Source organism: Coffea arabica, chromosome 8e (genome assembly GCF_036785885.1).
Source record: "Coffea arabica cultivar ET-39 chromosome 8e, Coffea Arabica ET-39 HiFi, whole genome shotgun sequence".
In the NCBI taxonomy this organism is placed as follows: domain Eukaryota; kingdom Viridiplantae; phylum Streptophyta; class Magnoliopsida; order Gentianales; family Rubiaceae; genus Coffea; species Coffea arabica.
In genome coordinates, this window is record NC_092324.1 from 45,357,997 (window position 1) to 45,383,444 (window position 25,448).

General features: G+C 35.4%; 3 protein-coding genes and 1 pseudogene across 3 annotated transcripts; 1 reads left to right on the forward strand and 3 right to left on the reverse strand.

Annotated features, from left to right (window-relative positions):
* Positions 1-3,266: 3,266 nt before the first annotated feature.
* Positions 3,267-7,467, reverse strand: LOC140012555 (L-gulonolactone oxidase 3-like). The gene is made up of 3 exons (XM_072060715.1): positions 6,723-7,467; positions 5,140-5,395; positions 3,267-4,390 (listed from the first exon to the last, which is right to left on the reverse strand). The coding sequence occupies exons 1-3, from the start codon at positions 7,419-7,421 to the stop codon at positions 3,576-3,578; spliced, it is 1,770 nt and encodes a 589-aa protein (XP_071916816.1). The 5' UTR covers positions 7,422-7,467; the 3' UTR covers positions 3,267-3,575.
* A 4,530-nt stretch (positions 7,468-11,997) lies between these two features.
* Positions 11,998-13,784, reverse strand: LOC113703271 (U-box domain-containing protein 26). The gene has a single exon (XM_027224578.2). It carries the CDS (start codon positions 13,445-13,447, stop codon positions 12,359-12,361), a length of 1,089 nt encoding a protein of 362 aa, XP_027080379.1. The 5' UTR covers positions 13,448-13,784; the 3' UTR covers positions 11,998-12,358.
* A 1,313-nt stretch (positions 13,785-15,097) lies between these two features.
* On the forward strand, positions 15,098-17,857 carry LOC113704885 (probable beta-1,4-xylosyltransferase IRX9H). Its single transcript, XM_027226754.2, has 3 exons — positions 15,098-16,023; positions 16,673-16,925; positions 17,572-17,857. Exons 1-3 carry the CDS (start codon positions 15,098-15,100, stop codon positions 17,773-17,775), a joined length of 1,383 nt encoding a protein of 460 aa, XP_027082555.1. The 3' UTR covers positions 17,776-17,857.
* Positions 17,858-19,006: 1,149 nt separating this feature from the next.
* Positions 19,007-19,656, reverse strand: LOC113704886 (agamous-like MADS-box protein AGL62; annotated as a pseudogene).
* Positions 19,657-25,448: the final 5,792 nt, after the last annotated feature.

Here is a 25,448-nt window from a genome sequence, read left to right on the forward strand (position 1 = left end):
CGTCTTTGGACAGTCACAAGTAGAGTATTTGGGACATGTTATCAGTGGAGATGGAGTGCAGGCAGATTCTTCAAAAGTCAAGAGCATGATGGATTGGCCTGCCCCTACGTCAGTGAAAGCATTAAGAGGTTTTTTGGGACTGACGGGGTACTACAGGAGGTTTGTGAGGGGATATGGACTTGTTGCCAAGCCACTTACTGAACTCTTGAAGAAGGAAAACTTCCATTGGAATGAGCAGGCTGAGCTAGCTTTTCAAAAACTGAAGCAGCTAATGAGCAGTACACCAGTCCTAACTCTTCCTAATTTCTCTTTACCTTTTATCCTAGAAACCGATGCTAGTCATAAGGCTATTGGTGCAGTCCTAATGCAGCAGGGAAGGCCTATTGCCTATCTCAGTCAAGCTCTGGGACTTAAGAACCTGGGACTATCCATATACGAGAAGGAGTTGCTGTCCCTTATTACAGCTGTTTCCAAGTGGAGACATTACCTGCTGGGCAACCATTTCATCATAAAGACAGATCACCAGAGCTTAAAGTACCTACTAGAGCAGAAGATAACCACTCCCCTGCAGCAAAAGTGGCTTACTAAGTTGCTAGGACTGGACTATGAAATACAGTACAAGAGAGGTAAGGAAAATCTTGTGGCTGATGCACTGTCCAGGAGAGGCTATGAAGAAGATAGCTCTACACACAGTCTCTCAGTCATGAAACCTGCGTGGCTAGCTGAGGTTCTGGAAAGCTACCGAGAGGATAGTGCAGTGATTAAGCTAATCGAAGCCTTGACAATTACACCTAACTCTCTTCCAAATTACTCTTTTGATAGGGGATTACTCAGGTATAAAGGCAGGATTTACATTGGAGCGTCAGGGAGTTTGCGACAGAAGCTGATAACTTGCTTTCATGACTCGCACCTTGGAGGACACTCAGGCAATCTGGGAACCTATCAGAGGTTGAAGGGACCATTCTTCTGGCCAGGAATGAAGAGAGAGGTAGAAGGTTGGGTGCAGCAATGTGATGTCTGTAAGAGGAGCAAGGTAGAAAATTGCAAAACACCAGGCCTACTGCAACCACTTCCTGTCCCTGAGCAAGCATGGCAGCACATTGCAATGGACTTCATTGAAGGATTACCTAAATCTCAAGGATATGAAGGAATACTAGTGGTCATTGATAGGTTTACCAAATACTGCCACCTCTTAGCACTACCCTCCAAGTATACAGCACAATCAGTAGCTAGCATGTACTTTGATAACATCTACAAGTTGCACGGATTACCCCTGAGCATTGTATCAGACAGGGATAGGCTGTTTACTAGCATGTTTTGGCAGGAATTGTTTGGGAAGCTGGGTACTGAGCTGCACTACTCCACTGCATACCACCCTCAGACAGATGGGCAGACAGAAAGGCTGAACAGGTGCGTTGAGACATACTTGAGGTGTCTTTGTTTCCAACAACCTCACAAATGGAAGTTCTTACTAGCAGCTGCCGAATGGTGGTACAATACCAACCATCACACAGCCTTGAAAATGACTCCTTTTCAGGCTCTGTATGGTTATCCACCCTCTCAATTAGGCCTAGATACCTTAGAGACCCCAGTAGCCGCTGTGGAACAGTGGTTGGGGGATAGGAGGAAGTGGAATGAATTGCTGAGGGGAAATCTAATCAAGGCTCAAAATCGAATGAAGCAGTTTGCTGACAAGGACAGAATTGAAAGGAGTTTCCAGGTAGGTGACTGGGTATACTTGAAATTGCAGCCTTACAGGCAAACTTCAGTAGCAATCAGGAAGAATCTGAAGTTATCTTCCAAGTACTATGGGCCGTATAAGATCCTTCAAAAGGTTGGAAATGCAGCCTATAAGCTAGAGTTACCTGCTGGTTCTTTGATACATCCTACCTTCCATGTTTCCTTGCTCAAACCATCTGCAACAAATCGTGTTGTGACTCAGGAGTTACCCTTGACTACTGCTGAGGGGCAGATTAAAATTGCCCCGGAAAGTGTACTTGATACTCGTGAAATCATAAGGAGAAAACAGAAGATGACTCAAGTGTTGATCAAGTGGGTGAACTTAGGCACGGAAGACTCAACTTGGGAGGATGTCACAGTAATACAATCACAGTTCCCAAATTTCCAGCTCAATCCTAGTGACTAGGATTCTTAAGGGGAAGGTGTTGTAATGACCCTAGATATTTTAAATACCTTTAGCAGAAATGTATCTGCTGCGTTTTCTATTTTAGGAAGTTAGTAATTCAAAAGTTAGTTACTCTGTTACTCATCAAAAAGGCATGCATGCATGTACGCTCATTCTGTTAAGGGGGCGGTTAGAACACAGAAGGATCTAGAGGAAGAATCTTGTATAAATAAGCCTAAAAGGGGACGGAAAGGTTATGCAATGAGATACAACAAATTCAGTTCCTTCTTTCCTTCATTATCCCTTCCCTCTCACGTATCTTTCCTTCCCTATTTCCTCTGTTCTCTTTCTTTTTCATCTACCCCCTTAGCTACTCTGATTATAATCAGTGGTACCATTACACAAAGCATAGCATAGTATGCTATTATTTCTTTTGGGGTCATAAATTAATTGAACTTTTTTCCCTCTCTTTTGTTTCAGAGATGCAATAGTTGCACGCCCACATTTCCAAATGAGGAAAAAAAAAAAAAAGGAATGCAAAAGGCACATAAAGATATATCTTAGCAACTTAAAATTAAAAAGGAAAAAACCACAAAGTAATGCTCCTAAAATTGGAGCATTTGGTTAGAAGTGACAGATTTTATGAAATTTGGGGGTGTTGATCTGTCTACAATTAGAGTGGAATTGGGCCTGCATACTTGTATGATCCACACAAATTGCACGTCCAACATGATTCTAACTATTAACAGAAGAGAAAAAAAAAAAAAAAAAAAAAGAACATATGGCTCTAAGTGTAAGAGTCTTGGATCATCCTTTTAAAAAAAGAAAAAAGAAAAAAATATTATTTGCACTCTATTTTTTGTTATTAAACTTTCATCATTTGTTTCGTCATATGATGTAATAAATGAAAACTATATGATTAAAATGACAGTAGAAGTGTGATTAACAAAAATTAGAGTGCATATAATATTTCTCAAAAAAAAAAATTAAAGTTGGTTTCTTCATCTTTCTATGTGATAACGCATGTTTTAGGACAACTGGGGGCGATATCTATAGTCCAAACAGAACAGGTAAAGCATATTGGCATCATCAATAGGTGAATATTGTGCTGTAAAAGAAAAGACGAGGACTTTCCAATATCTTTCAACTCAAATTTGTACCTTTGTTTCTTTTCATCATACCATCGTTGAAAAATTGAGTGTTATACCGTTAACTATGTCCTCGCACAAGCATACAACTTTGGTTGTGTAGTCCATAACTTCAATGATGACTGAATAAAGCAAATAGGAAACATTTTTTTCCCCTGATAGAACTGTGAAAACTGGAGTTCTCGGCTAAGATCCAGAAGAACTGAACAAATCTTGATTTCTGTCCTGGGTTGTTCCCGGCTTCTTTCTTAATTCTTTGGTACTTTTCTACCAACTTCTACGGATTCTTCCAGTAATCTTCATCAATGTACCGCAGACATTGAATACCTGCACACACGAGCTTCAGTATAAACAAGGCCGGATCGACAAAAATAACCTTTCTCGGGGCTACAATGTCTGTCCTCCGAGCAAATACATTGCCCCTCTAGAGCACAGCCATCAGCTTTGTTTGATTGTCTCCCAAACAATATTTGATCCGACCATTCACTAGAGAACAGGTTTTGAGGATCTAATTGCTCCTTTGCAGCAACAAATCTGTTAAAATTGGGATACTTATTTTGCACATCCAAAAATGCCACATTTCTGTTCTTAGCCCAGTGAGGCCTAGCACCATACTTAATAAAAGCCATTTGCTCCACTTCTTCCCAAACATCTTGGTTCAAGCGTGGAGTTGAAGGATCATCAGCTCGATAATAGTTAAAATCTACCACCACTGAGTCTTCAGATTGTCCTAGATATGCTTTTGATGCTTTGATAAAACGTATCAGAAAACCATTATAGATGTCCACCCCACAGAAATTTTCTGGTTTCAAGTCCCTCAGTTTTCTCACGTCACGTAGAAAATCAATAAATTTTGTAGCTGGAAATATTGCTGTTGACTCATAAAAGAATAGCCCTTTAATTCTTGGATCCCAAGAACATGCCTGGTCAATTCTTGCAGGTGATGAATTTAAACAAGAACCTGAAGTCTGCATTTTTCCTTGTCGACCCACTACTGGATATCCAGTAAAGATAAGGTTGTTCTTTAATCCATTTGCTGTTAATTTCTTGTAAGCCACGAAAGAAGATGCTAATGTGCATTTTCCATTGGCATTTCTTGCGTTTTCAAATGATTTCTCTGCTCATACATCAAATGAAACAAAAGTAAAGTCAAATTACACCACTAAAAAAGCAATCAATCACCATAATATATAAGACTCTTTTCATTTTTATTTTCAGAATCTGTCTAATACATGTAGGTTTCTCACATCTAGAGTCCTTCAAGTTTTTTCAAAACATTGGGGCTTGTTCTCGGTTGATTATTTTACCTGATCATATATTTTGATTTTGGATAATTAATTTTTTTGATGTTCTCATCTACATTAGTATTTAGATTATAGATTTCTTAATACCTAAAAAAACTAAAATCCATAATCTAATAGCTTTTGCTAAATTATTTTCTATAATTACTTTTCATAATCAAATATTGCAAAATTTAAAGCAAACAAGAACAAGGCCTAAGTTTTAGTCATCAAATTTTTGTATCCCATCTATTTAGCCTTTAAGGTACTTTTCAAGTTAACTTCACCTGAAGTTAAAGAACTTTTTCAGAAATTTTGTATTGGTCAATTTTGTAAACCTGTCCTTAGTGCTCCACATGCTTAATGTTATCCTAAACAAACTTCCACCCACCTTGGTCATTGTTTTGATCTATTCAAAGTCCACTTTTGAGGCTTTGTGGACTAAATTAAAGAACGACAATCACTAATTCAAGAATTAAATAAGTTTTGTAAAAAGCTGATGACCCAATATATTATGCTATGAAATGTACGTTGATTGGTCATAAAAAGTGAGCAAGAAGGTCTAAAGATAGAAAAATCATGATACCTGATGCTCGAACTGACTGGGAGACAAGAATTGCATTGGGTTGGAAACCTATGAAATCATTGACTCCATTACCAGCAGTACTCAATGGAACCCTATCATCATATCTGTACACAACAGTATGTCTGGACGGATACCATTGAATGTCTCCAAATTCGTGTTTCTTTGCATGGTCAAACACTTGATCTTCAATACGATCATCACTTGTAAAGTTGTAAGTAATACTGCGTTTGAAAGCCGGCTCCAAAGAAAAGGTTACCTAGATAATAAATTAGTATGCAAATAAGGTGTGATCAGGATAGTAGTCTAATTAGTAAAGTATCAGTCAAATCATTGAAGTCTTGGTGTTGAACCCTGTTATTGCATTCTCAAGTCTCAACCTTGTAATTTATCTGATTTTTTGTTCATATTTCCTATCAACTAATCAAATATGGATTTGTCTTGGGCAATTTAGATTGAAGGCAAAAGTGCAAAAGCATGATCGATTTCCTGACTGAAAGTACTGAGATGGAAAAACTGAACCCCGTATATGGGGTTTGCCGTTAAAAAAAAAAAAAAAAAAGAGTGCCAATTGAACAAGGCATGAGATTTAGAAAAGAAATGGACCAGAAAGTGATGAGACTTAATGTTCTTCATTTTCAACCATAAACCAAATTTAAAGTTTAGAGTTAATGGTGAAGTAGATGAATCTACTCTTTTACCGGTTGTTTATGAAGATTAGGTTGTGAAAGAATGATGCATATATCATGCAAAAGACAAAAACAAAAATACCAGAATTGAACATTGGGCCAGCTTCGAAGAATTAAAAATTTAAGCCGGTCTCTTCTACAAAATTTCACCCAAACCTTTGAGACCCAAATGGTTCCTCCTGCAATTTAATATTGGACAACTAAATATTTCTCTAACATGTAGGGTTAATATAAGTAAATTCTAAACACTCTATTGTGATTTTTAATCTTTGATTGATTGATTGTAATCCCAAGTAATTATCTAATCAAATTTGAAATTATTTTTCTTATCAATTATTTTCACTCTTACCAAAAAAAAATTTACGAGCATTTAGATTCTGAATTAGTTTCGCTCATACCAAGAAATAATTAACATGTGAAAGAGCACTCGCTAACCAAACCCATATACTAATAAATATACAAATACTTCTCCCGTTTTGTGTCTTGTAGGATACTTTCCATTTTCCCAGTGTCTCTTTCACGGTCAAAGGTTGTATACTTCTAAAGCATTATTCAAATACGTGTATAATTCTTCATTAACTTGCTTTGCTCCTACGGTCAAAAAAGATTCTATCCTAGCTAAAAAGCAGCATATTTATACACACTAGTCATTCTTTTTTTTTTTTTTTAAGCAAGAACAGTCATACAATTGTACACACACTCGCTCCCCTATACCAACTGATTCCACCTCTACAGTGGATATTCCCTTTTTCTTTTACTTTTTGTTCTTTTTGTAAGAAATAGTAGATAATCCTTTGCCCCTCCACATAGTTTATGTTGTCAGTAGAGAGAATCGCTCGAATTAATACTGTGCCAGAAACGAATGTTTTAATGGAAAACAAATTAAGTCGGTCACACCTTAGAAATGACACCAAGCATTCCAAGCGAAACTTTGGCAGCATTCAGGAGTGGGTCTTGGTGATTCAGACTGATAACCTTGGCATATCCTTCCGATGCCGTTGCAGGAATAATTAGGCTTAGGCCAATAACATGATCATGAACGGCTCCACCAGCGCCCCACCACGAACTTCCATGAGCTCCGGTGCTAATTAGCCCGGCAACAGTCACCCCTTCCCAATACGGCGAAGCCACCAAACTCAGCCCTGCTGCTTCCACCTTATCAATAAGATCCCTAAGTGGTACTCCTGAATCAGCCGTGACAGCCATATTCGCCGCATCGATGTTTATATCTGACCTGTACTTTTCAGTACTAATCAGGGTTGCATTTTGATCAGCCAGTATGGAAGCAGTACTAGTGGGACATGCCAATTTTGGAATAGTATGTGAAAATTTGGTCACAACTTTCACCTTCTGCTTGTTCTTGTTTGCATTGGCTACTGCTAACCGGAGTTCTTCCTCCGTTGTCGGATAAACAACGCCGGAAACATAGCAATCTTTTCGGTCTCCCCATACCCCATAAGAATTGTGAAGGATGCAACCGGTTGAGTTGCACTGGACAGGGTTTGGTGGTGGTATGGCTTGAATGGTAGACATCAGAATTAGAAGGATGCCATTAAGGAGAAAGCAGCTATGATTAGCCATGATGAGATGTGTCATTCTGAAGTGAAATCCAATTTTTGGAGGCTATATAAAGCAGGACAGTGCTTGAAAGCTAAGTTATTGGAGATAAAAGATTACTTGAATTGGATAGCAAGACAGGAATTGAGCAACTAGATGTAAAAAAACGTTGAAATTTGTACATAGGTGTGGGGTAGTTTAAAGTAAGAAAGGCATGTGAATTGTCAATTGGTGGGCTAATGGTTGTTTGGGGTTTTATAGGTTTCGAGTGTTTTTTTTCTCCACAAGTAAGAAGTCCATGTCAAAAGTTCAGTTGTTCTGCTGGTTGAATTTTTGGAAATAGCTCAAGATAGAAATCTTTGTTTCAAAAGCTATGTATCTTTTGGCATGGCCAATAGAGCCATTTATGGAGCAAGCAAGCGTGTATAACATTGATACCTTAATTAGCAATTATTCAATTTTTTTCGTGATAAACACGCAATCATCCGTTTGGATTGGTCAATTTTTCAAAAATAAATTTTTCAAATACAATGATACAATAATATACTAACAAAAATAACTCAAAAAACATATCATGTATACAATATATCAAATATTTTTAAAAATATTTATAGTAAAAAAATTTTATATACACTATTACAGTAAATTTTTTAAAAAATAGCCTAAAAAATAGCTAATCCAAATGGAGTGACAATCTATTGACAACCACCATTAAATCAAAACTTCCAAAATGAATAACGAGGTCAAACAAGAGATCAACAAATACCCAATCATGTAAGTATGGAAAACAATAATATTTTGATAGAGAGAAACACCTCAAGAGAGTCCAATATGTAAGTCAGGAACCCAATTTTGACCTAAAAGCTTAAACCATTAGGTTTTAGCCCCTTACTTACATATTAATATTCTTTCTCCATCTCTCAGATTAATGTGGAACATAACCATTTACTCATGAATCTAACAAATCTCCCCCTTGATAAGTAACCATCACATTAAACTCAATTTTACAAGCTCTTTTTCGAATCTACTTTAATACTCAACGCAAGCCCACCTTATCACCTAAGGTCACCTTGTCAGGACTTGAGGACTAAATTGCAATTAGGCAATAAATAACAATTTCGGTTAGTCTGTTAGAGGGTTGTTAGCATTAATGAGGTCAGTAGGTTAGTTAGATTACAGAATGAAGTAGCAATGATCGGTTAGCTCACTCTTATATAACAAGCTCAGATTGTAAAAGGAAAACAAGTTGATTGATAACAAATTGATTCTCCTTTCTTTCTCGTTTCCTTTATCTCTCTCTCTTTCTATCTCCTTCCCCTTATTCCCTCCCTTGTCTTGTTCTTCTCCTTCAACTGCTCCCTTGTAGATTTAGCTCGGGAATTCTACTTGAATTCTTGACACACCTCTTCTCCCAAACATGGACACACTCTTTTTGACATCCAAACTTGATTTTTTGGACCTCTACCAACCCTTGGCTCCATCTCACACCAACCGGACCCCTGCCAAACCCATGGCGCACCTGATCCAATACTAACTAAACTCTTTAGCACTTCGGTCCACCACTAAAAATAGAATTTTTCACCGGTCCAACTCCAAGAAGAATTCATTTGCCCATAAATAACTCAATCTCACAACTTGAAACTCTGATCCCAATTTGATAGAGGGAAACACCTCGAGAGAGTACACCAAAGAGCCCAATATATAAGTCAGGAACCCAACTTTGATCTAAAAGATTAAATTATTAGATCTTGGACCCTTACTTACATATTAACTGCTCTTTCTCCATCTATCAGACCAATATGGGACATAACCCTTTACTCATGAACCTAATACATTTGAATCGAAAACAGCCCCTAATCGTAAAATTTAAAAACCAAGAAGTTCTTGTTTCCCCACGATCTTGTAAATATCCCTCCAAGAGAGAAAAAACAGCACAATCTGTCGGGGTATAGCATATGTTATCATGAAAATTAACTTTTTTTTTTGTTCGTGGTTAAATGAGGGAGGTGGATGTGTTGGAAAACTTTGAAGGGTGGATCTGTTGAGATTTGAGAAGCAATGCAAGCAGGTGAAAGGATTAAGAAATTTAATTGTAATCTGAAACTGCCGTGATTTGTTGCAGGACTAATATTAAGGGGTGGTTTGAGGGAAGTTTCCTAACAATAAAGAATTATGATCAAGAAATGCTTTGTTGCAGGAGTAGGATTAAGACGGGGTTTGCCAAACTCTTTCAAATATGCATGAATATATGCGGTTTAGAAGGGAAGAATATGCAAACATGAGTTTGATTGATGGATTTGACTGACACACCATATCCTAAGAGACATTTGCCATCAAAATACAGGAGATAACGGAACCTTTCTCTAAAGAAATGAATGGCAAATCAAGTAGAAAAAGCAAAGAAAAGAGATAAATCAGAGCATAACATTCTGCAATATTAAATTAAGAGGAGGTGACAGAGACAGCCTAATTACAAACTACTAAATGTCACATAAGTACATCAATACATTTTCAATTTGCGTATACAACAAGGGAAATGGGGCGTTGCCTTTTTTCCAATCAATTGCATGCAGCCATCTAATCCCTTTTTCCTCGTAATACCATCAATAATTGAAACTCAGAATGCAAGCCAAAAGTTTAAAAACAATAATTACCTTCACCCACTAGAACCTTGCGAAAGATCCAAATACCCCTTCACCAATTGTCACTGTCTAAATGCCTGCTCATTTTTCAAGCCCAACCTTCTTGTAAGTTGGATCAGGCCGACTCACTACTAGCTTGGGCTATTGTTCCGTGTATAAATATTAGTAATTCTAGCTTGGGATTCATTTTTCTTTTTTCTTTATTATATTTCTCTGTAGTGGTTGGACATGATTTTTCTGTAGTACCAAAAAAGAAAACTTTTTTCCGCTTGATTTTGCTAAAATCAGACAAATCTTGCTCAGAAGACACTTTTTCCCTGTTTCTGACATATTAAAGCCCTTGCATATTCAAGCATCAATAATGCATATCAGCCCCACTGCACGTGAATTTGCCATCCAAATTATTACTCATCCATTCGATAAATTAATAAATTAGAGAGTAAATAACAAAAAAAAAAAAAGCCATTTGTGGTTAAGCAAATATACAGAAAAGTTTTCGTAGTTTCAAAACATACAATTTGGCATCTCGTAATTGGAACTAAATTGAAAAGGCAACGGAAATCTTCAAAATTAACGTGTGTTTAAGCACACGGGCTTGTTTTGCAAATAGTTGTATATGAAAATAGTTTTTTTATAATTAATTTTCAATTGATATACCTATTCCACCCCTTACGGAAAAAGCTTCGTGTAGTTAACTCAAGGAGAAATAATCAAACCACAAGGTGTTGGATTGTACGTTTTGAAACTACGAGAATATTTCTTGTATATTCGCTTAATCACATGTGGTTTTTTTTTCACCTTAAATTAAACTCATTCATCTTTTTATACCATCGCAAGACCAAAAAAGAAAAAAAAATTAGTAGCTAGTTTTCTAGTCTAGGAAAGAATTTACACATTGGAGCACTTTTGGATATGGTTTAATGCTAATTGATTCGCAACATTTGATTATTTTGGAAATGAGAAATAATTTTTTTTGCGTGTGTTTTGCAAGTGATTACAAGGGACTTCAAATCCGGATTTGTTTGTCAATATGAAGTGTTCAAATATAACATTGTGGTTAATGTTAATAGAATTCCATAATGGATCTTCTGTCCCATCTTTTATGCCGTTCTCTGTCCCACTCTTTATTATATTGCTATTTTTGCTTCATAAATGTCATATTTTAGTTCTTTTTTATTTTCTAAAGATCCACTAACTATTAATTGGGTAAAAAAAATACGGCAATTTCAAAAAAAAAAAAGAAAATTTAAAAATAATACAGAAAATTCATAAAAAATTTCATTTTTATGCATTTTGATTTTTTGAGTTTGTTAAATTTTGTGTATTACTTAATTAGTAGTTATTGGATCTTTAGAAACAAAAAAAGAAATAAAATATTTCGTTTATAAAGGAAAAAATCAATATAATAAAAAGCGTAATAGAAAATGGCACAAGAAATGAAATAGAAGATCCGTTGCGACAGAATTCTTCTATGAAATTTTTAGTCGGAATATGCATCATAAAAAAACATATATCACCCTATTATGGTAGAGATAACAGTGTTCTAAGACCCAATAGATTTTGATATAGGACAATTTACATTCACATGTTCAACTCTTAAGAGTTCAAATATAAGTTTACTGCATGAGTTTTGAAAAAATTGCACCAAGTTACCAAAAGGTATAGGGTGAATATTCTTAATGCTAAAGTTTTGGATACCTCATGCAGAAAAGAATAGCTTTTAAGGAAAAAAAAAAAAAAACAGGTAGTTTTAACTTTTAGTGTGATCAGGATTTATATAAGAGGTTTCGAACTCAGGATTACTTACTTTTTGGACTCTCGTAAATTAGTCAAACAATCCCTTTAGGTCTTATTGCTTTTACTTTAAGTATGCTATACCAAACTTAGATTATTGCATAGTATTATACCAATGTATATGCAGCCTCAAATATGAATTAAAAGACCAAGCAACAATTAAAACTGTGCTAAATTAACAGATAACAATGAGCTGAAATTTTATTTTATTTTTTATCCAGTGTTCCAATCTACATATGGATCAATACAATTCTCCACCTTTTTTTTTTTTTGTGGTTAACCCCAAGGATTATTACGACTACCATATTACCCCAATATCATAGACTCATTACATTTTCCTAACCCACAAAAAAAAAAGGAAAATAAAAACTCATAGTGCATAATACATACCCTCTACACTAATACAGATATATCAAAACCCTTAAAACCCTAACCCCATAAAAAAGAGAGAAGCAAGTCAGGCAGGTCAATGGGACCATTTTGACCAAATTTGACAGATGACCTTAAAGCCGTAAGATTACTACTCTTTAGGACCGTTGATCACCCGTCTTGAGTCAAATCCAACCGTCCATTTTCCTCCTGCAGAATCTTCAGAAGTTGGGCCGCTTTTCTCCTGCCCCTAGCACTACAGTCACCTTGAAGAGCTAACATTACCGCACGCGCCACCTCCTCAGGAGGCGCCACCACCGCCCCATCAGTACAGCCACCAAAAATCACCGCCAGGACACTAATGGCATACTCTTTACCTCTCCCCTCCATCCTCCCCATCACCTCCACCATCATCGGCACTGCAAGCGCGTGAGACCTCAGCCCTGCCGCCCCTTCGGCCACCGTGCAGAGCAACTCCAATGCTGCCAACGACCTTTCTGCCACCGCACCCTCCAAATCCGCCATTGCGTCCACCACAACACCAACTGCCCCGGCTTCGACTGCTGCATGTCTGTCACCTTCGACCAAACATAGCGCCAATAAAACTTTACTGGCCGACTTAGCCATGACCCTTTCTTTTAGGCAGCTCACCACCCATTTCATCACCGTAGCCGGGCATGCCACCGCATCTCCACCGTCCGCGACTGCGCGTGGGTTTGGAACGAGTGACTTTTCCAGCAAGTGTAGCGCGCCGAGCTTGTCTTCGTCGGATCCAGAGCTGAAACGAAGCTCCGCAACGTGAAAAGTTTCTTCCAACTTGGTAGCGGATAGTGGCGGCGGCGGCAGAGAATCAGGCGCTTTTCTTGGTGGGGTGGGCTCCGAAAGCTTCGGCTTTTCTTGAGTTTGCTGATACGGGTGGATAAGATGGTGAGAGATGGGGGAGTTAGTCAGCGGGAACCTCCATTGGGTGAAGCTCTGGGAGGTGTTTGAGGAAGATGAGGATGATTCCGAATCGGGTTTGGTCGGTGCATGTGGTGGATGAGAGGAAGAAGGTGGAGGAGGGAGAGGCGGAGGAGGAGGAGGAGGTGGTGGTGGTGGTGATGTTGGTTTTGGCGGTGGCTGATCAGAGGTGGCTGGGAAAGGGAGTGCTGGAGGAGTGGTGGTCGTCGGACTGAGCACTGTTTGAGTACAGTTGCGAAAAAACCCGCAAGAAAAAAGTGGACGCGGCGCAGTTTTTAGCTTGGGGTGTTGAGATTTCATTGTGGCAATATAATGCACAAAAACACTTCAACAGTAGTGCAATTTGTGCAGCAAAAGAGACTTCATAACATCATCATAAAAAATAAATAAATAAACAAGCTGATAATCCTAAAACTCAGATTTATGTTGCTTTTACTGTGTGTTTTGTGAGTGTGACAGTGCGTGAGCCGTGGGAGTGAATCTACTTATCTGAGTTGTTGGTTTCAGAGAGTAGTTTAGTGCTTTGGGGTCGTGAGGAGGGTCATAGTTACTGACATTTTAGTGAAGTTTGGGAGATTTGAACTGTGAAAGTATGATTCTTTGGATCAATCCATTTCATCTTTGATCACTTGGTTGAAATGACAGTGTATCTATCTATCAACTTGGATGTGGGGACTGAGGACAGATTCATACCAGCCTTCCCTGTCTCCTTCTGAAGACGTACCTACATTATTGATCACACACATTTGAGGAATGTTATGGTATGAAAGAATTACTCTTGGGTTCCTCTATTTGCATATTCTTTCGACTTGGTTTGTCAAATTTATGAGAATCTAATTGCATTTTGCATGTACCTCAGTACCTCACTAACAAACTTGCAAAACATTTTTGGGTCAAAATATTGGATTTAAGATCAATGGTTGTCATTTCCTTCTTTCTACTCCAATTTTTGCCTTGAATCCTACTAAAAGTACTGCAACCATCACATTTTCTAAACCATGCATAGGATTTGTAATTTAGATCGTAAATTTCCAAATCAATGGAAAAGTAAGGTCTCATTGAACAATTTAATATAACTATCATGGTTGATGTGATAATGAGTAAAAACTTATCAATTTACTGTATCATTTTCGAGTGTCCAATTAACATACCAAGATTCTTATTGTCAACTTTATCAAGGGTGAGTCAAATTGTCATGAACTGTCGTATGAGTACTTGCTTAGTAATTTGGACTGAATCTGGTGAGATGAAGTAATGCACTTGATGGATCCTCACAGAAAGAAGTTCAAGATGAGTGATCTAAGGTGTTCTAAAATTGTCATGGTTTCTTTGTCTTTTGGAAAGAGAAAAGGTTAAATCATAACTTCACATCAGGCTTCCCAACATTCCCATTTCCCTTCCCTTTCTAAGCATCACAAGAAAGGGCAGTAATTTTTTAGTTGCCTAATTAGTAACATGTATTACATGAGATCTGATTGTTTGTACATGTGCATTGGAAGAATAAACAGTCTAATGAATTTGGAATTGTGGCAATTTTTTATCCTCCAATATCACTAGGATCCTCTACGATATTTACTTATAATTAAACATACTTAGATAACAATATATTAATGCACTAAAGGGAAACAGATATTTTTTGTACATTTATTGTTTTGCTCAGAAATCGTAACGTGTTCAACAGTTTAAACAAGAAAAACGAGGTTTGCGCGTAACATTTGAGTCACAATTGGAAATAACTAAAATTAGACATTGAAGATCTCATTTTAATCATTAGTCTTAACTCTTAACCTACTTTGAAGTTATAAATATACGTACTCATACCCCTAGGTTACCCTCCATTTCATGTGCCTCTCGATTTTGCTGTGAGATATCTTTTCTACAACTTCAGCTAAATCAAATGTTAGTCGTGATGTGCATTTGAAGTTATAAGAACTTTGCTGGATTATTGTGATGGCATCTTTCAGGAGATCATTGTCAGTGGTGCCTCAACATGGAAGTTCAGCAGATGAGGAAGAATATGCAGTAGCATCTTCATTACCTAAATCACCATCGCTGAACTCAGATCACCTGCCAACAGGTGGTTTATTTCTACGTTCTTTCAGTTCATTAGACTATGCACTGTACAAACTTCAAACACTCATTCTTGGCTTATTCCCTAAAAGATCTTCTCGACCCTTAGAAAGGTTCAAATCAAAGGGGAACAGTTGGAGAAGGGCTCTTCTCCATTTCTTGGTATGTTTCCTTATTGGCATACTTATTGAGATTACACCATTTGCTTCACCAACTTTTTCCATGAATCTTTTGGCCAAACATCAGCCTTTCTCCTTGGAGATGCTTCAACGAGTCAATACGATTCGGTTTTATCAACATGATGATCCAAAAAATTTGGCATCTGCAGTCGAAAGAGTCGAAATAAATGATAACGATAAACCCAAATCAGAAGACGCTACTGATGAACGACAAGACGGATTTCCTGTTGGTGATCATCTAACTGATAAAACACTTTATGAAGATATAAACATCACATTCAATAAGCTTTTGATTATTGTGACCCCAATATATTCTAGGCCATTTCAAGCTTATTATTTAAATCGTTTGGCCCAAACATTGGGATTGATTCCGCCTCCTTTGTTGTGGATAGTTGTGGAGATGACATCTCAATCTGCTGAAACAGCTGAAATTTTAAGGAATTCTGGTGTTATGCATAGGCATCTAATATGCAAAGAGACTTTAACTGGCACAAATGATAGTGGCATGCTCCTCAGAAATGTAGGTCTTTCTCACATTGAGACACACCAGCTTGATGGTATCATTTATTTTGCTGATGATGACAACATGTACACCACTGATCTCTTTGACCAAATGAGACATATCAGGTCCTCTACTTTTTATAATTGTCCTTGTTCTTCAACAGCTTTTGCCATTTAACTTGTGGTTCTTTTTTTTCTTTAATTTATTCTTTTCTCCTAAATTAATTTTTTTTTGTCCATTTACCTCTTTCTTTCCCAGAAAACTTAACAATAATTTAATATGTGGCTCTGACTTGTCTCAATCACTTGCGCGAATGATTTACAAGTCAACATGGTTATAAGTTTTATTGCACAAGCTGCATACATAATTTTCAAATGATCATTTTTCTTTCAATTTTTGTTTTCGGGCTCCCATTGTACAACTTTTTTTTTTCTTCTTTTGATGACTGGTCATCCATCATACTTTTTCTGAACTTAGTGGGTACCACTGAAACTAGCCAACTTGTTACAGACATAATACGGACCTTCTGCATTAGATTTGTTTTTGGATGATTACACTCTTTTCACTTGTAGCTTTTATATGGTTCTGTGTTCTAATAGTTAGCTTACAAAAATTTAAAAAGTAGGAACTAAATGTTCAAGGGTTTACCAGTTTTTCTTTAGAAATACCAGTCTTTTCTTTTCTTTTTGTGTGTATGTGGGTGTGGGAGGGGGGGGGGGGGGGGTTTCCTCTCAATTGATAGTTTTTCTTGATTGTTAACTCTTGCATATGCAGGCGGTTTGGTACGTGGATAGTAGCTGAACTAGTGGGAAAAAATACGCATGCTGTTATGGAGGGTCCAATTTGTAATGGCTCTCAGGTTATGGGATGGCATTTGAATGAAAGGTCAAATAAGTTTCAAAAATTCCGCTCAGGATTATCAGGGTTTGCCTTCAATAGTACCTTACTTTGGGATCCAAAGAGATGGCATCGCCGCCCACTTCAACCAATCAGGCTGCTTGATTCAGTCAAAGAAGCACCATTCCCGGTGAGTTGTTTCTTTCCTTTTTCTTTATAATGTTAATCAGCATGATTTGATTGAGTTTGCCACATGATTGCATTCCCTCCACCCAAAAAAATGGAAGAGGGGCAGAGCGGTCATTCTATTCACGGCCAGATTTTGGCAAAAAAAAAAAGTGCGGTCCAGATCACTAGTTGTACATGGATTTTCACAACGTGTGTGGGGCCCATAAAATTTTGTACTAAAATTACATATTGTGCAAACAAAGTTACGCCGTGTGCAACCAAAGTTACGCGCTGTTGAAAATGACTAAAACCGTCAGGAACGGTTCCTGCCCCTTGTCCCAAAAAAATGTAGTAATTAGTAAGGATAAAATCTATATACACCAAAAAAATATTCTTTAAGTGGGATTGGATGCATCACAGCTAATCACAATTTCAATTTGAATATTATATTTTGCATATGTTACATCTATTCAACTCTATTTGTATATTTATTGTCAATGACTCAATGTATATTTAATTAGTTTATCCAATTAGTGAAGAGAAGAAAAGAATAGAGGAGAAAAAACACATGATTTAGAAGAGAAGAGGGAAGTACGAAATGCAATTCATTTATTTGTTGTATGTTTTATCTAGTCAAGGATGTATAAGTAGTTTTGCATATATTGCAGGTTAGCAGGTTCATCGAACAAATTGCGGAGGGCGAGAACGAAATGGAATGTTTACCACTAGCTTGCTCGAGGGCAATGGTTTGGCGCCTTGATGGGGAATTTTTGTATTCTTTTCCTCATGAAAATTCTACAAGAAGTAGCTTAATTCTGCATTGGCTGAACGGGGTATTAGATTTTGCCATCATAAAGAACTTGATTCATTAAGATGTTTATTCTTCCAGATTCATATAGCCATTCTCGGATTTGTTTCTCATATGATTTTATACTAATTAGTTTCTTTACGTAAAACAAATCAATGTCTAACTTGCAGATCTGATATTGTAGTGACAATGTCCTTTTCTTTTCTTTTCTTTTTTTTCCCTTCTATTTCTCTCTTATCCAACCAATATCTCATGTATGCTTTTAATATAATGTCGTATGTGCATAGAGACGTAAATGAATCTCATCAAGTCAAATATCTTAGTGCTCAAACTTGTTTAATAATTTTAACGAGCTTGAAATTAATTTTAAATTTGACTTGTTTGTTTACCGAACTAAATTCAAATGAGTTTTGATCGAATTGACCTCGAGAAGTTTGAAGTTTTTACCTATAAATTTTAATTTTACACTAATCAAATCAACTTGAATATCGAGTCGCTTATTTCGTCTTTGACTCCCATATATGCATGCATGACTTTCAGTCTCAACGAAAGAATATAGTGGACTTGCGGTAACTGATATGTGATGGAGTGATTCTTGAAATCCATAAGCTTCACTTTTAGGCTTTCATCAAAAAAATTAATCTTATACCAAAATAGCTAACAGAATAATCCATTAATGAAACGTCACATAAAAAACTCGACAATTACTTAGAAGTACATCGATCCCAAATGGGCTTTAAAATCTCCACAATAAAATTTTCGAATTCACGAGAGTTCTACAATGATATGACAGCACATCTGTCTTATGTAATCCAACTTAATTATAGTCCCATGGAATATTATTGAATCCAAAACAATTATGCGAAACTAATTAATTAATGACAAACTTCCGATTTCATGCACTTTAACAACAGGTCAAAACAACAGTTATGAGTTACGACTGTAAGTCTAGACGAAAATTTTGTCCATCTATAATCTGTTTGGATGGTGTGTTTTTTTTTTTTTTTTTTTTGGAATGATGTGCTTTGAATGATCATCAAGCGACTCATTCAACCCAAATACAATCTATGTTTAACAGTAATGTATAATATTCTTCAAATCCATGAAATCTCCTACATAAACTACTTATATATAGGTCAGTCATGAGTTGAAACAATACGTAATAGTCGGTCATCAGATGCATGAAACAGCTATAAAGCTATTAAAAACTACTCAAGAATCAGAAATTCCTGAAGCCCGTGCATGATATTGTATTAAACTTATAGAAACCTCATGACTCTGCCAACCATAAATCTTCAATCTTGCAAATTTTTGAAGTCATCAGAACCAGAAGAAGCGATAGAGTTGTTGCAGTTTTCAGTCGTCTGATTGAAGAACATATCATCACAACCAACTGCATTCATACCAGGATTGATATTACCGTTCAACAGCATCAATGTCATCGGCTCTAATCAACACCTTTTTCTTCAACTCTTCCAATGAAGCTTTATATTGTTGAAGCTCCTCCAACCCCATATTATCAATTGGTTCATCCCACCAAAAACTCCCATTATTCTCTACCTTCGACCCTTCAATGGTTTCCTTTCTTTTTCTCTCAATCTCCAATTCTTCAGAAACTTTGGCATAGTGTTGGTTGTGTTCTTGTATCTCAGCAACCAATGAGGTGTTCGGATCAGCAACACATGATGATGATGCTGATGCAGTGGTATACTTGTTAATAACAGCATCAATGTTGGGGTGGCCAAATGCAAATACACCCTTGCCCAAAGAATGAACCAATTGCAACTTCTGCGCCGGTTAAGATGCAAAGTTCACTAGCTTTCTTCAAAAGACCGGCTCTCCGTTTGGAGAAGGTTACTTGCCTGTTGCTCAAGTCGTCTATCATCTTGATTTCGATCTTTTTCCGACCTTGGGTCGTCGTCTTCTTCATCATCATGTTGTTCATTCTGGGTTTTTGGTGGGATTTTGAGGAATTAAGGAATAGCTACATTTCATTAGTATCCTATAATACGAGTTTGAACCTTCCTTAATATCTACCTGTAATTTTCTTTCCTAAACACTTCAAAGATTTTATCCTGATTCTGAAGATATATTCTTTCCAGTTTTTTTCCATTGTTTCGCCCTCTAATTTTATCCTTGATTGATGGATTAGTCTTAGAAATGCTACTATTAGATATTGTTCCACCACCTTCCTTAATATTTACCAGTAATCTTGTTACTTGAAAATTTTAAAGATATATACTATATTATCCAGTTTTCCATTGTTTCACCCTCTAAATTTGTCCTAGATTGATACTCTCTCTATCCCATTTTGATAGCCTTGATTTCTTGATTTTTTTCACCCAATTTAAAAAAAATTATTTAACTTCATTGGAAGAATAAATCTAACCTACTATTTTTCTAAAATATCCTTGTATTAATATTAGTAGTACAACTAAACATTATACCTTTACATTAATTGCAACAATAATATTGATCAAAAATTGCATCATTCAAGGCATGAATCAAAGCAATTAATGAATAAGGTAGGTTATATTCACTGATAACAAAATACATTAAATAAGGACATTTTAGAGAAGTTTAAAGTTTTCAATTAAAAAGTCGACTATAATTTGAAACGAATGAAAATGAAAAGCAAGACTATCTGGGACAAGTGGAGTATTTTATTTTATATAGCCTGCTTAACTAGAACTAAATTTGGATATATACCTAGTAGTGAAGGGAACTAATTAGATGCTTAAATTTCATAAATGCAAGTTCTTTGCACTGACTTACTAAAAGGACCTTTAACTGAAAATGCAGGAAAAAAGATTAAGTGTCAGAGTTGGAATTGTGGTTAAGCAGTACTTTCTTAAAGGTCAAGGGTGTAGATTAAGATAATTTGTGAGAATACATAACTACAATAAGCAACGGTAATTGAAAAAAAAAATTGAAATACACCTTGCTAAGGACTATAATCTATTTCCTTCTATATCGCGTTAAGAGAAAAAATAAGTACTTGCTACTTAAACTAAATGTGACATGAATTATACATTATATATTATTCGTGAAGAAAATGATAGAATCCACAGATAATATTGGTGAGTTTAATTAATTTCAATACCTGCATGCAAATTATACCCACCAAGAGATAAACTAAGAACAGTGCTCAGCTAAATAATGATTTTCACTTTTGTTGCTAATGAATTAGTACAAAATTCTCCATCTTCCCCAAGATAGAGAGGGTAGTAATCCCCAAGCACAAAATTTCTAGGTTACCGTCGGTGCAAGGTGAAATTAATGTTGTGGCAACGACTTAGATCTGCTACGGAAGTTCAGTATCTCATGCATGCCATTTCTTCTTCAATCATGCCCAATTTTATAACTGTTGCTAAAATCGGTATGTTTTACCACAAAATCTGCAGTGGAAGAGCTTCTTTATGATGCTTCTGATGTTCCCTTCTCTTCCCTTGAATTGCACAGAAGGAGTTTCAATTCCTAGGTTCTCTAGTTTGTGTTTTTGTGCTCAGATAACTAAGGATCACCACTTTCTTGTACGCCCTTTCTCAGACTTACGTGGGATTCAATTAGGTATTATTCAGTGCTACTTGCATTATTGATCAAGTGGGCTGCAATCAAGAACCAAATGTTACAGGCTACACATGGATCTCTCAGCTCACCATCATAATTTAGCACTTTTGGTTGGTTAGCAAGGAACAGAAGTTGCCAAATGCAATTAATAATATGACAAAATTTCTGGACTTGCGGATAGCTGGAGTGCAGGGCAATTGGGGACCAATTATATAGCTTGGGGGTTTAGCCAAAGCTTTTTTTTTTTTTTTGTTTCCCTGCTGCAGATATAGGGGTAACTTGTAGTTACATAGCTGGCTTTTGTTCTAAAGCATTGCATAACCATAAATTTGCTTCTTATGCAGATTAAGTCATTAATGAATTTATTAGTCTACATTAAGAAGAGAATTTTGGTGACACTGAAACTAGTAATACCATTTTTTGCACTTCATTTCACGAAAGTTTGCATTTTCAATCTTCCTACAAGAATAATCCTGCAGGTACGTACTTAAAAGTATGCTAGATTGATTACAGATCGATCCTATCCTCAAAGTAGGCAGAAACACAACAAAACTGTTAACCACTCAATATAGGCCAATGAATATCAGACAGAAAAACTATATCAGTGTTTGGATGGAAGTGTTTTTCAAAAACTAGTTTTTCAAATACAATAAAAATTTTTAAAAAGTATTTTAAAAGATAATCTAAAAATTAGTTTAAAATTTTTTAAAATTTTAAAAAATATCTCAAAATATATTCTAGAAACTTTTCTACTCTTAAATATCCCAAAATATTTTCTGAAAATATCCCTAAATATAATCTAAAAACTCTGCTACAACAAAATTTTTCAAAAATACCCCAAAAAATAACTAATAAAAACTAATTTTTGAAACACTAGTAATCTAAATAGAGCCTATATTTCGTGCAGTCCATTTTATACTCAAATGCATGCAGATCTTGTCCCAAAATTTCACTCCATCGCAACAAGGAAATACAAATTAGCTAGGGTCTAAAGTGATAGGTAACATGCAAGTCAGATGGTTCTTTCGTTAGCTTTTGGCATTGATTCGATTGAACCAAGTTAGAGATTGAAGAATTAATACAAACATATAGCTTTAACCGAGCTAGAAATATAGGTGGGATTAGTCAATAATCCAAATGCTAAAACTGAAAGGATTTTTCGGATTGGTGTCTTGTGATCACTGTTTAGTATATTAAATCAAAATTTAAACGCACAAACGCATTCCATTAGCCCTTTGCACTTCATTACTTAACCAATTTAACTTCTTGTTAATGCCCACATTTTATCATATACTGTATATCTAAGCCTCCATGCTCACATATTATTGCTCCACTACATCTAGTTGTTTTTGTGATTTATTTTCACTCTTCCACAGCATCCAAGAAAAACACATGCTAAAGCGGAATCAACCCTTTTCCACAGCATCAAATATGAACGGATCTAAAGTGGAACTAACCCTTTTGATTAGCTACTAAACGGGAATTGTAGCCTTCTCAACATCGTTTTCATTTTGATTTCTCACTTGTGCTTCGTGGACATCTCATAAAGCTTGTTGTTTATCATTAGTAGAATACAAGAAGACGATTGCACATTGATTTAGAATCCGTTTGGACGGATGTTCTTTAGGGTATTTTTATACAATTTTGAAATTATAAATAAATAATTGTTTGTAAGAACATTTTCTATGACATTTTTAGGAGTGTTTTTTAGATTTTTCTTCTTTTTTTTTTTGGGTTAGAAAACAGGACGAAAAGAGACTACATACAAGTTGAAATTTGAGCTTCTCCGGTTGAACTTTTGTTGGACAAACTCACACTTTGTACCTCCAAATTTGTATCACTTTTGCATTTTGCCATCCTAAACTTTAATTTTAGACACTTTACATTCTAAACTCTTAATGTTAGATACTTTGCATCCTAAACTCTCAAATTTGTCCTATTTAAACCCAATCAATGATAACTTTAGTAAAATTAACGGCATAGAGGATCCAATAAATCAATAACAATGTGCCAAAAGTAGTCAAAAGGTGCTAAGTTATTATAACAAAAATAAAACAACACATTGTCATTAATTTATACCATCTTTTATTTCGCTAATTTTGGTAACAATATTAGTAATTGAGACATTATAGATCAACGATAATGTACTAAAAGTGGTCAAAAAAGTTAAAGGATTACGGTTCAAATAAAATGGTACATTACTATTAATTTTCACCATCCTTTAATTCATTGAGTTTGCGAACGTAGTCATTGATTGGATTTAAATTGGACAAACTTGATAGTTTAAGGTGTAAGGTATCCAAAATTAAGAGTTTAGAGCGCAAACTGTCTAAAATTAAAATTTAGGGTGCAAATTTAAGGATATAAAATAAAATTAGTCAACTTTTGCCCGTCAATCTAGTTTTTTATAATTCTTACAATGTAAGATGTATAACAATATACCTTTGATATAAATCTAAATTTTATTAACTCAGACAATTAATTCCTAATTATCAAATTTATATTAAAAATTTTAAAATTTATAGTAACTATAGATTGAAGTGAATAAAAATAAGGAGGGGAAATGAATTGGTTGGTACAAGAGACAGAGAGAATGCAACTGAGAGGTGTCAGTTCGTGACTTCTCCTCCCACTTATGCTTTAAAAAAATTTTACTTCAAAGAAACAATTCGAGTGAATAAAAGTAAGGGATAATTTCAGAAACCTCCCCTGAGGTTTCTGACATTTACACTCACCTCTCTTGTGGTTTGAACAATTACACTGACCTCCCCTGAGGTTACTAATCCTTTACAAATTTAGTCCAAATGATCAAAATATTGTTTTAGAGAGTGAAATTAGAATTTTGTACCTGATTTGTCCTTTGTGCTACATGTCCAATGAATGACAAAGTATTATAAATTAATTAATAATTAATAAACTTTAAGGAGCTTAGTTTATAGGCAAATACGCATTACTTATTTAAAGTACCAACTCTTTACGAGTATTTTACTTTCAAACATTTACTTTATTACAAATATTTGTTCTCAAATACAGATTTGTATTTACTCTCAAATATTTAATTTTTGTTAAATACAAAACCTACAAGTTTTTCTTCTCTTCCATAGAAATATTAATATAACACTTTTTCAATTTTAGTTATAAATATTTATGTATTTAACATAAATTAAATGATTCAGGATAAAATACTCATAAAGAGCTAATACTTTACTCATGTAATGGATGAAAATCATAAAAAATTAATACTTTATCGGCCATTTCTTTTTTAAAAAAATATTTAATTTATATTAAATAGATAACCTACTGATTTTCTTTTTGCGAGAATATTTTAAGTTAAGATTATATCTGTAAAGAGCGGGTACTTTAAATAGGTTATGTGTATTTGCCTATAAACTACACTCCTTACTTAAATCAATAAACTACACTACTTAACTTAAATCAATAAACTATACTCCTTACTTTAAAGAAAATCAGTAGGTTATCTATTTCATATAAATTAAATATTTTTTTAAAAAAGAAATGGCCCATAATGTATTAATTTTTTATGGTTTTCACCCATTACATGAGTAAAGTATTATCTCTTTATGAGTATTTTATCCTGAATCATTTAATTTATGCTAAATACATAAATATTTATAACTAAAATTGAAAAAGTGTTATATTAATATTTCTGCGGAAGAAAAACTGGTAGGTTTTGTATTTAACGAAAATTAAATATTTGAGAGTAAATACAAATCTGTATTTGAGAATAAATATTTGTAATAAAGTAAATGTTTGAAAGTAAAATATCCGTAAAGAGCTGGTACTTTAAATAAGTAATACGTATTTGCCTATAAACTACGCTCCTTAAAGTTTATTAATTATTAATTAATTTGTAATACTTTGTCATTCATTGGACATGTAGCACAAATGGCAAATCAGGTACAAAATTCTAATTTCACTCTCTAAAATAATATTTTAATCATTTGGACTGAATTTGTAAAGGATTAGTAACCTCAGGGGAGGTCAGTGTAATTGTTCAAACCACAGGGGAGGTGAGTGTAAATGTCAGAAACCTCAGGGGAGGTTTCTGAAATTATCCCTAAAAGTAAATAGAGGCGCCCTGTCCCACACTTTGTACTTTATGCACTGTCCCAAGTTTGGCAGCTTCTGCATGTAACGCTTAAACAA